The sequence below is a fragment of the Schistocerca americana genome, chromosome 2, assembly GCF_021461395.2.
Source record: "Schistocerca americana isolate TAMUIC-IGC-003095 chromosome 2, iqSchAmer2.1, whole genome shotgun sequence".
NCBI classification, from domain to species: Eukaryota; Metazoa; Arthropoda; class Insecta; order Orthoptera; family Acrididae; genus Schistocerca; species Schistocerca americana.
The window spans coordinates 700,981,171-700,995,641 of record NC_060120.1 but is presented as its reverse complement, the minus strand read 5'-3'; the positions used below and the strand labels follow the sequence as shown (position 1 = coordinate 700,995,641).

Sequence of the window (14,471 nt, the reverse complement as noted above, 5' to 3'; positions counted from 1 at the left end):
CTAAGTAAGGTTGGAAGCCACTGCTCTAAGTCAATCAAAATTTGTGTCATATTTTGATACTGGAAAACTAACTCACCTAAATTATTAGGATACTTCCCACTGACTAGAATCAGGAAATCAGAAAGAAGCAATGTTTCACACTACAAGTGAAGTAAATATCTTAAACTTGTTAAAGTGTAATTGGATCACACAAAATTTTTTGTCACTTGAACATATACTGCATTCATTAAATCTTCTCTCTTGATGTATATAAACTGAAGTTCCTTGTTTGTTTCTTTTTGTACGTTCGGGCTAGTCTGAGGAACTACTATAGATATTTTGATACGAGCTTGGAAATCTCGGGACCAAAAATCTTGCCAGTCCTAATATCAACAAAATGCAAAAATGGTTGATATTCTCAGTTCCCAGGATGGACAAGCTATATAAACACCAATAATTAAGTTTGTACAGAACCCTCAGTGCACGAGTCCTACTCACACTTGACCTTTTTTTATGATGTAGTTTTGACAATACATACATATTAAAAGTGGGATAATCCACAACCAGATTGCACTGAAAAGAAGAAACAATGTTGTTGTATGAAAACAATAGGAGAAATGCATATCTCCACTATGTTGAATAACTACAGTGCTGAAGTGATGTAAATTCATCAAAAAATTAGCCTTATAAATGTGAGAATAGGCAGAAAGATTAAGATTTAATTACCTAGGGGTATGAAGGATATTTCCTGTACCATTTGTGAAGTATCCCTTTAGGAATTTGTTTTAGTCAATCTGCTTCTGGCTGGACTAAAGAGCTCTTTGAACTGTTGTTGTTCTAAACAAGTTTTACATCTCAACTACTGTACAAACTTACTTGATAATGCATATTGGCCTAAAACAATTAGCATTTGTGAGGAATGCGAATAATGCCTCAAAATGCACATATGTGAATATAAGAAATGCTATTTAACAGTGTATTCTGTCCAAATGAATTATTTTATCAGAAATAGTCTGAACTAGCTTTGTTTCAGATGGAAGGGGGTGGGGGGAGGGCGAGGGGAGAAGAGGAGGAAGAAGAAGAAGAAGAAGAAGAAATGACTGTACATCATCTTGCGAAGCTCAATTTGAAAAGAGAATGTGTGTAAGAATATGTTTGGAGAATAATGAGTGCACCTACGTATGAACACAGCAATGAATCAGCACGATTTTAAGTCACACTCTGGTCTAACGTCAAACAATGGGCGGCTGAATAGTCTCTTCTAAGACAAACACTGCTTATGGCAACATAGGACTCAAGTCTTGGGATGTAACATCTTTGAACAAAGAAGTCTATGTTATGCAAAACTGAGGACACTATGAAGTGGCAGTTACAACAGCAGTGTATTTTTAACTATGGTTGCATTGGATACAAATAGATGTCACACCTAAATTACATTGTTTATGGCATTGCCAACCTCAGCAAGCAATTGTACGGTACCTGGCACTGTACGCTTCGTGCAGTGCACTTTGCACTGTGTATAGCTCTTGTTTTCTTTTTGTATTTTGAAATGAGCAAGGAGGTTATCCCTGTCTACCACAGGGTTCAAGTACAACTCTCACAACACCAGGAGAGACCAGAAACAAGTGTCAGTTCAGCTTTCACAGTAACACAACACGAGCACAGTGTGGCTGACCTACAAGGTGTTTGAAGTTTTCATTTGTTTATGATCGCAGCTGCTTGCTATACTTATTGTGGAGTCCTCTGTTCATATTACAGGTGTAAGAGTTACTTTTGGTTCAACTTCCACTTTAAATATTTTGTGCTCTACCTGTGTGCTGTCAACTATGGGCTGCATGGCCCACTAAAATGCATTGCAATATGCCAATAGGGGTTTATTTGTAATGAATACGGAATTGGTGTTCTGCAGATTCCACATTCATTGAACTGGATTAGAAAGGTAACACTTAAAATCACCTTAAATCAGAGAAGCACTGGTCACCACCAAGAAAATGCTGCTGCTTCTCAACCAATATAATCTTCTGGTAAAAGCTTAACAGAGCCTTACGGAGTAAACAAGCACAGAATACTATGGAAAAACTGTTTGAAATTTTTGGAGAAGAAACTTTTGCTCAAATAGCTCTTTTTAAGGAGCATGAAACTACTGGTTCCCTTTATTATTATTATTATTATTATTATTATTATTATTATTATTATTAAGCTCTACTAGAAATTATTAGTTGAGCATGAGGACTTCTTGCACATATCATCAAAAAACTTGACAACAGTGTCTTTTATTGGATTTCTATCTTTTGCAGAAAAATTTCTTCCATCAATTGTTAGGAAGTATTGTTCCAGGCCTGCAGAAAATTTTTGGACTGAAGGCTGATTTTGTTACAGAAATCATAGCAAACTCTGAAAATAAAGTGTTACAAACTAAATCTAGCAGAAGTGTGCTCAAGAATTACACTAACACTGCCAAATTTGTAGATTTAATGACTGTGCAAAACTAGATTTTGAGTGATGGTGTATCCACGTTTCAATCAAAATGACAAAATTACTCTCACTGATTGTCTTATAAATTATTGTTCAGTGCAAATTACCTGAAAAACAGCAATCAGAACCTGTACCTGTCACATACCACAAATTAAGTGAATATAGAACATTACCTCTGCATTGCTGTAGGAATGATGTCCTTTAGCTGTAGCCTCCTGCACAAGGGATTTCCCTCTGCATCCATAAGGAAGCTGTTGAGTTTGCTGTCTTTCCGCCGCCTTTCCTTCAACGATTCAAGGGCAATTTGTTGCCGAGCACAAAATTTTGCCACAGCTCTCTGGAAGTTCTCCCCCGAAGGGCCATCAAACTGTATTGAAATTTTAAATTGTATACTTGACACATATTTATGATGCATATTTCTCATGCTTTATGATATCAAAAATAACACACAGAAAATGTTGAAAAAGTCCACATCAAACGTGTGAGCTATTACCATACTAAGAAGAAGATCCGCCAACTCTCCAACAACTGGGCTCTCGGAACGTTTTCTTTTCATACCATTGTTGAATTGACTATGGATTTCTAGCACCTCTTCCAAATTTGAAAATAGAAGTTGTATTTGGTCAGGTGGGAGAATTTGATTTTCAAGCATAGGACGATAAAATACTTGATTTAGCACCTTTAAATTTCTAACGTGAGATCTTTCTGTATGGAACAGCTCTGAAAAGAAAGACAAAAACAATAGAAGGTTAACAACACTAAATACAAAATTAACATGAAGCTATGGCAATCTCTCTCAACAAATAAATATTGGCTTCTACAACATACCCAAGAAATGCTGAAGCCTATAAAGAGGAACCTGCTGTACTGCAGCACCTTTCAAGTAAAACTATCTTCTCACAGTAAGGAACTAATACTTCTCAGAATATCACACCCAACAAGATAAGGGACTGTGCTGTTATCAAACCAAGATTTATATTGTGAAAATATCAGTCCAAGGTAGCAGCAATTGCAGATACACGACACTAGAAACATAATGATAAAATAATACTGGCCTAATTTTTGTTATTGTTGTTCACTGTGGATATAATGCAACTTGCTACTATTACTGAAGAAATGATGATGTATCAATGGAGAAGTAGTTGACACTGTATACAATTATCTTCATTTCATCCACACACAGTGACAACATACTTTTACTCGGGATCAGTTGTTAACCATACATTGGACCCCTTCATAAACCGATGTTTCTGGTCAATGTATGGCCAAATCTGGTCAATGTATGGCTAAATCTGGTCATCCTCTGAACTTTGTTACTTTAATTGCTTCTAGATTGTAGAATTAAAAAGCTACAATTATTATCTGAAAGAAGCTACCTTTTGGAAATTTTATAATCCACAAAAAATCTGTTTATACAATTATACTGTCAAATTAGACTAAAGCAACAAACATGTCAGACTGCAGCTGTGTGTCCCACCTGTGTTGCATGAATAATTTTGGTGCAACATTTTTTCCATTTGTTGTATTAGTTCCTTATTGTAGTCTTCTTCATTGTTTGCAGCACTATGGTGAAATGCAGATATACCTATCAATTGCACTATAACAACTGACATAACAGGGCACATTCATTTACATTACTGAGAAAAAGAATCTTTTACATTAAAGTCATTAAATCAATTGACAAAAGGAAGAATTTCAAAATCTTAGTTTCAATTTTGTTTTCTGGGTTCCAGTGCCATCAATCTGTTGGCACTTAACTGGAGTGTAAAAACTGCCACGTAGATATTGTATTTCAATATGGAAGACTAACTGCTGTAAGTAACACATGAAACATTTAACAACATCTAAATTTCCAGCTGACATTGAAATTTCCTTTTCCACTAAACCACACAGGGATTTGCAACCCTTCTGAATATCTACAGGGCCGATAACTGGCACTCCAGGTACCCATAACAGACACTCTGCCATGCTCATATTAACAGTTTGCCATTATAATTCTACAGCTGAAACAAGAACCTAGTGCCATGAACAAACACTTGCATGGACCTGTGGTTGTAAGAGTAGATAGCCTGGCTTGTAAATGCAGCCGAGTGTGTTTTAGTACTGCCTCTGCCACAAGTATTTTCCCTTCCATATTTGCAAAAACTTATCTTCCAAATATGCTTTTCCCACAATAATGAAATGATCTTCAAAATCTTAATTTGGAGTACAGGTAACCGTTTTATCCAGAGACTATACCTGTTTGTTGAAACGTGTATGTTTGCTTGACATCACATTTGCAACCATAGTCCTTTATGTGGGAAATGAACTGCCATTTTATGATTATATACAATCTTTGTTCTTGAGAAGAAGAGTCAAATCCCAATTTCAACATGCAATAACAGACAGTTACCAGTATTATTAAAATCCTCTTATCAATGACATTTTTGACTGGATCATGGAAAATGTCAAATTTCACAACTGTTTTAAAAACTGCCGATTTCATTCTATACAGATGATTTCGCATTAGTTTTCATGTTCTCATTTACATGAAATTTTCCTGCCCTAGCCCACTTCATTAAAAACTCAGTTCTGTTGCTGTATTGCGAGTACAGCGACTTGGCAATGACAGCAACTAGTTCACTGCCTACTTTTTAAAGGGCTGATCACAACAGCAGGATTAATGGAAACCTCTGAACAAAAAACATGCTTGAACTGCAGTAGTGAAGAACTGCCACTCTTACCATTTATAACCTCTTGTCTTTTCTTCTCCCTTGGTGAAAGGTTTTGCAGCACTTCTTCCTCAACTCCTTGCATCCAATCAGGGGGATCAGGTTCTGCCTCCAGGTCGCTATCCAGGGGAGCAGAGCTGCCACTGTCTGAACACGGTGCAGGTGGAGTCAGCGTCAGAGTATCGCTCGCCTGACCACCGGACACTGCCTCCAGCGAGTTACTCGGGCTGTCCAAACTCCTGCACACGTCCATACGTTCCAATATGCTGCACAGAATGGAAGCCACACCACCACCATATTAAATGCTGAACAACAGTTTATTTGGCCATGAATAAGGAAACTGATGGTAAAGTTGCAAGCACAGAATTTACCACCACCATGTAAGGGAAGAAAGCGCACACATGCACACTGCCCAATTATTTTTCACCACGTTGTCATTGCATGTATATAATTACGTTTTCCCTCAGAACTAAAGCTACTAAATTTATCTAACATCCAATAAATACTGTAACTGTATGGGGCAAGTACATGGCTTTGCAACAGTAGTTATACACAGTCACAGTTTAAAGAATATGTAGCACTTATTTGCAACTGTTCCTCAAGAATGGTAACTTTCTTCTCCCATTCAGCAGGGAGGATTTATTTAGGTACTATGAGCTCATTAAGCAGTAGTAACTTTTCCCAACGCAAACTAATTTCACTAGTTATAACAGATTTGCTTGGTTTTTACTTACTTCACCAATCCACAAGAAAATAATCATCATTATCACAATAAGTGAAATGCAATGAAACACTAAAACTGTTCAGCAAGACTAATATCACCAATGAAAACTATCAAAATTTGAGTATAAGGGAATTAGCTGTCCCTGCAGACCTTGCAGCACTCTGTTACTACATGTGTAAAATTGTATATCAGTGTCAGAGATGTAAAAAGGATTCTAACATTACCACACCATCTATGAAGAACAAGAAAAAAATACTTGTTATTAAAGAAGAAGCTGAAAGTATAGAGGAATGCCATACCGGTAGAACATGGTGTTGCATTATGGCACAGAGGGCAGCTATCTTGCAAGAAAATACTTTTTAGGAGGTACACAAATTTCTGTCCTTAGTAGGATATGGCACTACGAACCATATACCATAATTCTAGCCCACTAACATTAAGGACGTTGCTACATGACAAGAACCAAAAATGGCCATTCGACATAGCAGTCAAATTAGTAAGCCTGTTTACACCCCATAAAGTATACAACTATTCACAGTTTACATGAATGATAATGATTTAGCATAGACCAACAGGGCTGAAACTAATATTCGTTTTAGAAGCTTTTAAGAGCAGCTATAAAAACACAAAAAATTCCATGTTTCATCATGCTTTTAAGTTAAAATTTGTACATAAAATTAAGTTTCTTTTACCAAGCAGTGGTGCTTATTCAAACATTCTTATCACAGACGTAACTACTTCCACCAATACGCTTTCCCACTCCGCATACAGGTATATGGAACATCATACAGTAAGCAAAGTGCATAAATACAGAAAGCTGTGATACATACCTTGTTGAAAGACTGGAATTTGAGGAACTTCCCGAGTTATTGTATGAAAGACCCTGACTTTCAACCTCCACATCACTGAAAATGAGAGAAAAACATTTATATGGAAACAGGCACAGTGGCAGTTGAATGGCTATGATTATTAAATCTGTTACACACTGCAGTAAATATTTCACTTCCTTAAATCTTGTTGAGGAATAAATTCACAATGACAGTCTAAGTGTTTGTTTACGCAGAATTTTACAATCAGATACACTGTGTGATCAAAAGTATCTGGACACCCCCCAAAAACATACTTTTTCATATTAGGTGCAATTTTCTGCCACCTACTACGAGATACTCCATATCAGCAACCTCAGTAGTCATTAACATCGTGAGGGAGCAGAATGGGGCACTCAGCAGAACTCGCGGACTTCAAATGTGGTCAGGTGATTGGGTGTCACTTGTATAATACGTCTGTACACGAGATTTCCACACTCCTAAACATCCACTGCTTCCGATGTGATAGTGAAGTCAAAACGTGAAAGGGCACCTGCAGCACAAAGGTGTACAAACCGACCTCATCTGCTGACAGACAGAGACCGCCAACCGTTGGAGAGGGTCATAATGTGTAATAGGCGAACTCCTAGCAGGACTGTCACACAGGAATTCCAAACTGTATTAGGATCCACTGCAAGTACTGTGACAGTTAGGCGGGAGGTGAGAAAACTTGGATTTCAAGATCGAGCAGCTGTTTATAAGCCACACATCACGCCAGTAAATGCCAAACGACGCCTCACTTGGTGTAAGGAGCGTAAACATTGGACGATTGAACAATGGAAAAACGTTGTGTGGAGTGACGAATCACGGTATACAATGTGGTGTTCCGTTAGCAGTGTATGGGTATGGCGATTGCCTGGTGAACGTCATCTGCCAGGGTGTGTAGTGCCCACAGCGATACTCAGAGAAGGGGGGGTGGTGGGGGGGGTGGTGTAGTGTGGTCGTGTTTTTCATGGAGAGGGCTTGCATCCCTTGTTGTTTTGCATGGCACTATCACAGCACAGGCCTACATTGATGTTTCAAGACAGAGATGGCGATTGCATCTTTCAACTCGATTGAGCACCTGTACATAATGCATGGCCTGTGGTGGAGTGGTTAAACAACAATAACATCCCTGTAATGAACTGGCCTGCACACAGTCCTGAGCTGAAACCTATAGAACACCTTTGGGATATTTTGGAACACCGATTTCGTGCCAGGCCTCACCGACCAACATCAATACCTCTCCTCAGTGCAGCACTCGCTGAAGAATTGGCTGCCATTCCCCAAGAAACCTTCCAGCACCTGACTGAATATGTGCCTGTGACAGAGGAAGCTGTCAAGGGTAAGGGTGTGCCAACGCCGTATTTGATTCAGTCATTAGCAATAGAGGGTGACACGAACTTTTAAGTCATTTCATCCAGGTGTCCGGATACTATTGATCATGTAATGTATGTCTGATTTTATCTACAGGTAATCATTAATGAAACAAAAATAAAGGAAGAGTGAATACCACAGAGTAACTGTACCTACTTAACTGATGAAATAGGGTGAACAGAAGAACAAAACAGAATCTATGAAATTCTGAGTCATTAAAGTGGACACATTTGTAAGTTTCGATCAGACAACTTTTTACTTTTGTATTTATAAGTTCACCTGTTGCATGGTCTCACAAAACTAACTGTGTCTGTAAAAAAAAAAAAGTCTAATTGAGGAACTAGTCAGTATAAAACAGATTTATTTATTTATTTATTTATTTATACTATAAGAAGCCACAGAAAATTCAATGTGAATGGTTTTATCACAGCTTCAAGTTCAACACTAACACAGCATCTTGCTCAGTATCAAGGAGAAGACGTGGCGGCGGTGGTGGTGGTGGTGGTGGTGGTGGTGGTGGTAATCATAATCAACTTCACAGGGGGAGAGAAGCACCTCTCTGTGAGGATTACTATACTAACCAATAGTTCAAGAAATTCTCCATTTGTGAAGAACCCTGGGGAAAACACTGTATTATATTAACAAGTTATTGGTTAATATGAGTTCCGACATTTATCTGCCAAAATATACTGAGTAATACCCCAACTTTGACAAAATTTTGCTGTGGTACTGAGGAATGAACCACATCACTGATCACCTGGAGCAATTTAAGCAATGTAAATCAAACCCTACATCACAGTGGTTGGGCCAGGATTACTGGTGGATAGTGTCTGGCATGTGTTCAAAATTTAACATGAGAAGCCAGATATGATTTCCTGATAATGCATCTGAAATAAGACAAATTTTATGTGAAGTAAACAGTAGATTAGTAATAAACGAATCAGCACTGTATATGAAACATTACTGTAACTTCAACATAAATTGCACATGGGATGTCAATGTGGAACTTATCTCTATGATGGACATCTTGTCACAATCCTCTAGTTACATTTGTAATTTCTTTGCTAAACAAGCTCAGGTTTTAGATATCGGTCAAACTTGAGGAAGTAGAAAAAACAATCTTTGTCGTCTTCTTCCATCCAAAGTGAAGGAATGAACGTCAAATTACAATGTGTTGTTAACAACAAAGTCACATATATATAGTACAATGTCAGATTATGCGAATGATTTGGAAAGTAATTGGCTGGGTGTATTTGAGAGGAAGCATCCCGGCATTTGCTTTTTAGTTTTCATACTGAGAATTAGGTTTTTAGCCTGTCTGATTTCCAGAGGTCATTCTGCTGGGTGTGTAGCCTTCCTATACCTGTTCCTAAATTAGCTCATAGGCTGTTTTTTGTGTGGCCAGTGTTTCTTCCTCCGTATTTTCTAAATGTAACCAATAGAACATTTATCAAGCTGTTAGGTTTCTCATTTTGTACTTCTATTTTATAATAATTTCCCATACAAAAGAAGAAAGTAGATGTTTTGACTGGATTCGTCTCTGCTCTCTGACTGTTGTCATCAGCTTTGTGAATGGTTGACATTTCAGAACTAATTAACATCACCGGAAGTTAATGAGACCAATAATTCTACATCTATATTTATACTCTGCAAGCCACCCTGTGGTGTGTGGCGGAGGGCACTTTACGTGCCACTGTCATTGCCTCCCTTTCCTGTTCTGCAGGAGCTGTTAGTACGTTACAATTGAAAACACGATTGCCTGAAGGAGAATGATGTGTGCTTATTTCAAAATGAACTTGTCCACAACATCAGCAATACTTTTCATCCTAGATCAGCTTCGATCACTTTATCATCAGAAGGATATCAGCAGTTTCCCTATGACGATGTATCACTTGTCTACTTGTGGGAAATTCAAAACTACCATCTCCCCACATTTGAAGAAATTCAGTTCAGACAGCTGCCTGAAAATAAAACCCTTGCAAATCGAGAGGAACAAGCAACTGTACATGTTGTTTTCTTTGTTTCACAATGAAGTTACCAAAATTTATTTCTACTAGGTAATTGCAACTTCTGAAGGCAATTTTAAAAATGTCAAAACCTACGTGAAGGGTTCCAATAAACCTTTATTTGCAACTGGTCTGCTGATTTGTTTCAACCTCTCGAAATTCAGTGTCACACAGTTGCTAAAGTTGCAGCCCTGTTTAAGAGCTTGACTTCCAACAATCTCGGGTGATTGCCTGTATGTTCCCAGGAAGAACTCAGCTGGAACTGGGAGGAAGATCAGTGCATAACGTGCTATTCAGTAGGCGTTCAAATAGACACCTGCCTACCACCTAGAAAGAATCATACATGTAGGTTTCTGGTTTTTTATTATAGCGTTCATGGCTAATGTTATTGGAAACTTCCGCAAAGAACTCTAGAATCGGCAATCAGTTATTAATGAAGAACGAGTAAATAGGTGGCGAGATCGTTTATTCGTACATTTGAACATGTAGAACCAGGAGAGAGGTACGCACCTTACACAGAATCAAGAAAGAAGTACCATACAAAAACTAAGACAAAGCTAATTTTATGACGAAACCTCCCAGACATCACACTCGTTTCTATCCAATTCACGTAGTATGAAATAACACACCAATATGGTGCACAAAAGGATCACTTGCCCTAAAATGACAACCCGAAATATCACCACTGTAACCCGTAGATGAATTAGTAATGCCGATCTCATACAGTAATAGGAAAACTGACTAAGGACTTGACTATGAAGGAACACAACAGGAATAATACTAAGGAGTGAAAACCTGAGATACCCAAACGTAAGAAACACAGCAGCAATTTCAATAATATGTCATACAGCAGTACACAGTAATTTAACTTTGGAACAGCACAACTTATAACTTCGAACAGAACGTGAAAGAAAGATTAAAAGATCAGATCCAATTAATGCCGTAGAAATAAAATATATCGAATACATAAATGCGAAAAACAGTAATTTAAAATTGTTGTTCCTGGTGTGGAGTCTCATCGTAGTACCGTATTTTGTTAGTCTGGCATTGTTATCTTTAATTTGTGATGTATTTTTAATAACATGTATGTAATGAAGAATGAGAACACAAATTAAAGGCACGGAATATATGTTGACATTGTGTAAACACGTGCTTTAATTTGCGACGTGTGTGTTTACGGAAGGACTTGGGCGAAAGGGCTACTTATCAGTTTGGTATTCTTCAGTGAACAAGTAACCCCAAACACGCACGCGCTTCGCTATGCCGCTGAGCAGGCTGTCTGGTCGCCTGGGGCAGCGGAACCGGGTTAACGGCTCGCCGCTATCTTTATTCCCCCACACAGGGTAAGCCGAAGATAATCGGGAGATTCAAATGCGCCATAGGATCTTTTATTTTACCAACTAACGCTCATATTAATCAAGTCGTCGACGAGATCTGTCACTATACACAACATACGCATCGCTCTGCGCTCAACAGTCGCTTTTAAGTCACTCACTCTCCGCCATCCTGGAATCCAGCTAGGTACATATTTTTTATTCGTTAGGTATTTCACTGGAATTTACAGCAACGATTGCCTATCATGGTGATAAGCGGCAGATCAACACTGCCTGTGGCGCACTGGTAAATAGTGTGACTTTACCGTGTCCGCCCGCCCCGCCCTTACTAGTGGGCGTTCCTGCTTTCACGGTGGGCGGTATGCAGAACAAGTTTTGAAAACATTTTCATTAGGCTTTAACAAAATCTGGACGAAGTATTTTGTAAGTAATTATTATTACATGGTTTAACTTGCTGGAACTCTGCTTTACGCATATTATAAAGTAACGTTCCTTCCTAATTCACAAATCATTTCTGCTGAACTGCTAGCGGTTGCGGAATTTTACAACAAACACACAAAAGCGGGCTGTAGGTAGAAAAGGTTGATTATTCCTGGTCTAGTCGGTTATAGGACCAAGATTACACTTTCCGTCGCCAAGATAAAAATAGTGGATTTCAAAAGCCGATTTGTTCTGTTTTTGTTATGCCAGCCAGTATCAAAAAATAAAAAATCACAGTGATGAAATAAAGCCTTGAACGTCATCCGATTTGTGTCGTAGGCAAAGATAATAATGTAGATGGCATTAAATCTAAAAAGCTTTTTTCGAAAATTAGGCTTACATATTTCCACCATTAGGAGGAGCAGTAATTTTGGTTGTTTTTGCTGATAGTCAACAGGGTTTCGTCAATGGTTCTGTCTTTTTAAGTTTCAGATTTTTAATTGTTTCATACAACACTGTACGGCTACAAATTTTTGCGAACGCTTTGAAGTTTTATTTCGTAACTCTTTGGATACCCTGGATTTAATAACATGAGAATGAAATTTTAGGAGTTGTAATCGAACGGGTGGCATCCAAATTCCTGTTAATAACATGAAAGACGACTTTGCATATATAGTTAAAATGCTTATGGTAAGATATTTAAGTAATTTGTCTTATAAATACTAATTAGATAATTATCAGTCGTATGATGCATAACAAATTTTGTGCCTCTCTTGTTAAAGTTTGTTTCTGGGGTACAACACGTTTTCTTACTCACCGAATCAGTTATATAAAAAGAAATGGCTTTTTCTGAATTTTGTCCCCTCTTGCAAAAATTCCTGGGCTCACCCATGCTTGTAAGATGTATTAAGATCTCCGACAGCTCAGCTGCATCACATGATGTACAGCGACACTGTTCACAGACTTTTAAACTTGTCGCAGTACTTAAGCACCAATGCGAGAAACGCCAACACAGAGAGCGAAAAAGGCTGATATCGCGTGCTACAGGGACGATTTTTTTATTTATTACTTTTTTTATTGTCTGTGCTATATTGTTTACGTCGCCTCAGTCTGGCTGCAATAACTTCTGGCTCGTCGCAGCTCATAGTTCCCTACTGTAATGAGAAAGTTTTCTTATCTGACACTCATTAACGGAAACCGAAAGCGAGAAAGAAGCAGATTTCTTCTGAAGTTAGGGGATAACCAAAAATATTGGGTGACCCTCAATTCTTGTGATATTTGAATTTCGAATAACAGGTCATGTATCACATCAGCCGAAACAAGTGTCAAATTGACCGTTCTCCAATTCTAATGTAACTCCCGCAGTATTTATGAACAACCATCATTTTATTCGCTGTATTAGAGGTTTGTGATGTACTGCTTGCGACGAAATGGTTAAGTAATTTCTTTGACAACGACGCGAATAGATTACATACTTAATTCGGTGAGGAAGAAGATTAGCGCCAATGAAGGCTACTGACGACCCTATTACATCACTGGTGTCTGCGAGGCTGCTGCTTTCAGCAAGGATTTGAATAGGAATACAAGTTTTTATCAACGAAGCAGCAACATTTCTCCAGCATCCTGGTGCAGTAGTTTTATGGATACCCGATAAAGTGTAGTAGTGTGAAGTCGTCCCGGGTGGTAACCATCTCTTGAGAGCAAACAAGGTTTAGCGTTGCTGGTGTACAGCAGCCAGCCACAAACTGGCTGTAGGTTACTTCACTGATAAAGCACTTTCTAATTTAAACAAATATCCGATGTTTTTCATAATTTCGCCAAAACATATGACGACTTGGTTTACTTGTGAGATGCCCTAGGACAAACAATAATCCAGAGTTACAAACTTGTAATAAAGGCGGTCGCCCTACAGACTTGTGTTAGAACGCAAATTACGTCAAATGCCCGACTGCAGCATTTTAAGTTTTATGTACAGCAACAGTTTTCATTAGTTTGAAACTGCGCATTACTGTTTATCACCGTAAACCGATCTATCATATGTTTTGACGGAAGTATGGAAGCCGTCTGATGAAGAAACCGGGAACAGTAAGTCTAAGACCGATTTGTGGCTCGCCGCTGAACACCATCATCAATTTAACGAGGTTGCTATATAAAGACAACTCATTGTTTAACTTTGTTACCATCATCCCAGAAACTAATTGACCGACTTCCTGCACATTTTTACACGATACACTAGTGAACATCCAGACGGGCGGATGGGAGGGCTGAGGACGGGCAAACGGGAGGGCGACGAATAGTTTAGGATGTATATACCATTCCCATCCATAATTAGCAATTGCAGAGCATTGTCAAGTTCGCTAGATCTTTATAACAGCAACTGTTTCCGACCATGAGTTATTTGGGTACTATTCGATACTCGACGCTGTCCAAAATGTACGTTATTTTTCACCATGTAAATGCCTCTATAAAGAATGCTGCTAGCGGCCAACTAGGGGGATCCGCAACGCGCGCCCACGCCTGAGCAGTGTGCCTTTGCGCTAAATGATGTATCAAACGTATTGTGAGAAAATGTCAATCCCACAGGAAGCACTTCTGATACT

At 38.5% G+C, this 14,471-nt stretch overlaps 1 protein-coding gene across 1 annotated transcript in view; it reads right to left on the bottom strand.

The window, feature by feature from the left end:
• Positions 1 to 14,471, bottom strand: part of LOC124594353 (rho guanine nucleotide exchange factor 12) — a 1,115,193-nt gene that overhangs the window by 213,229 nt on the left and 887,493 nt on the right. The window contains exons 22-25 of the mRNA XM_047132720.1: positions 6,720 to 6,794; positions 5,178 to 5,431; positions 2,948 to 3,174; positions 2,628 to 2,821 (exon numbers count right to left, since the gene is read on the bottom strand). Coding sequence (XP_046988676.1) covers positions 2,628 to 2,821; positions 2,948 to 3,174; positions 5,178 to 5,431; positions 6,720 to 6,794 — 750 coding nt within the window. The remainder of the gene's footprint in view (positions 1 to 2,627; positions 2,822 to 2,947; positions 3,175 to 5,177; positions 5,432 to 6,719; positions 6,795 to 14,471) is intronic.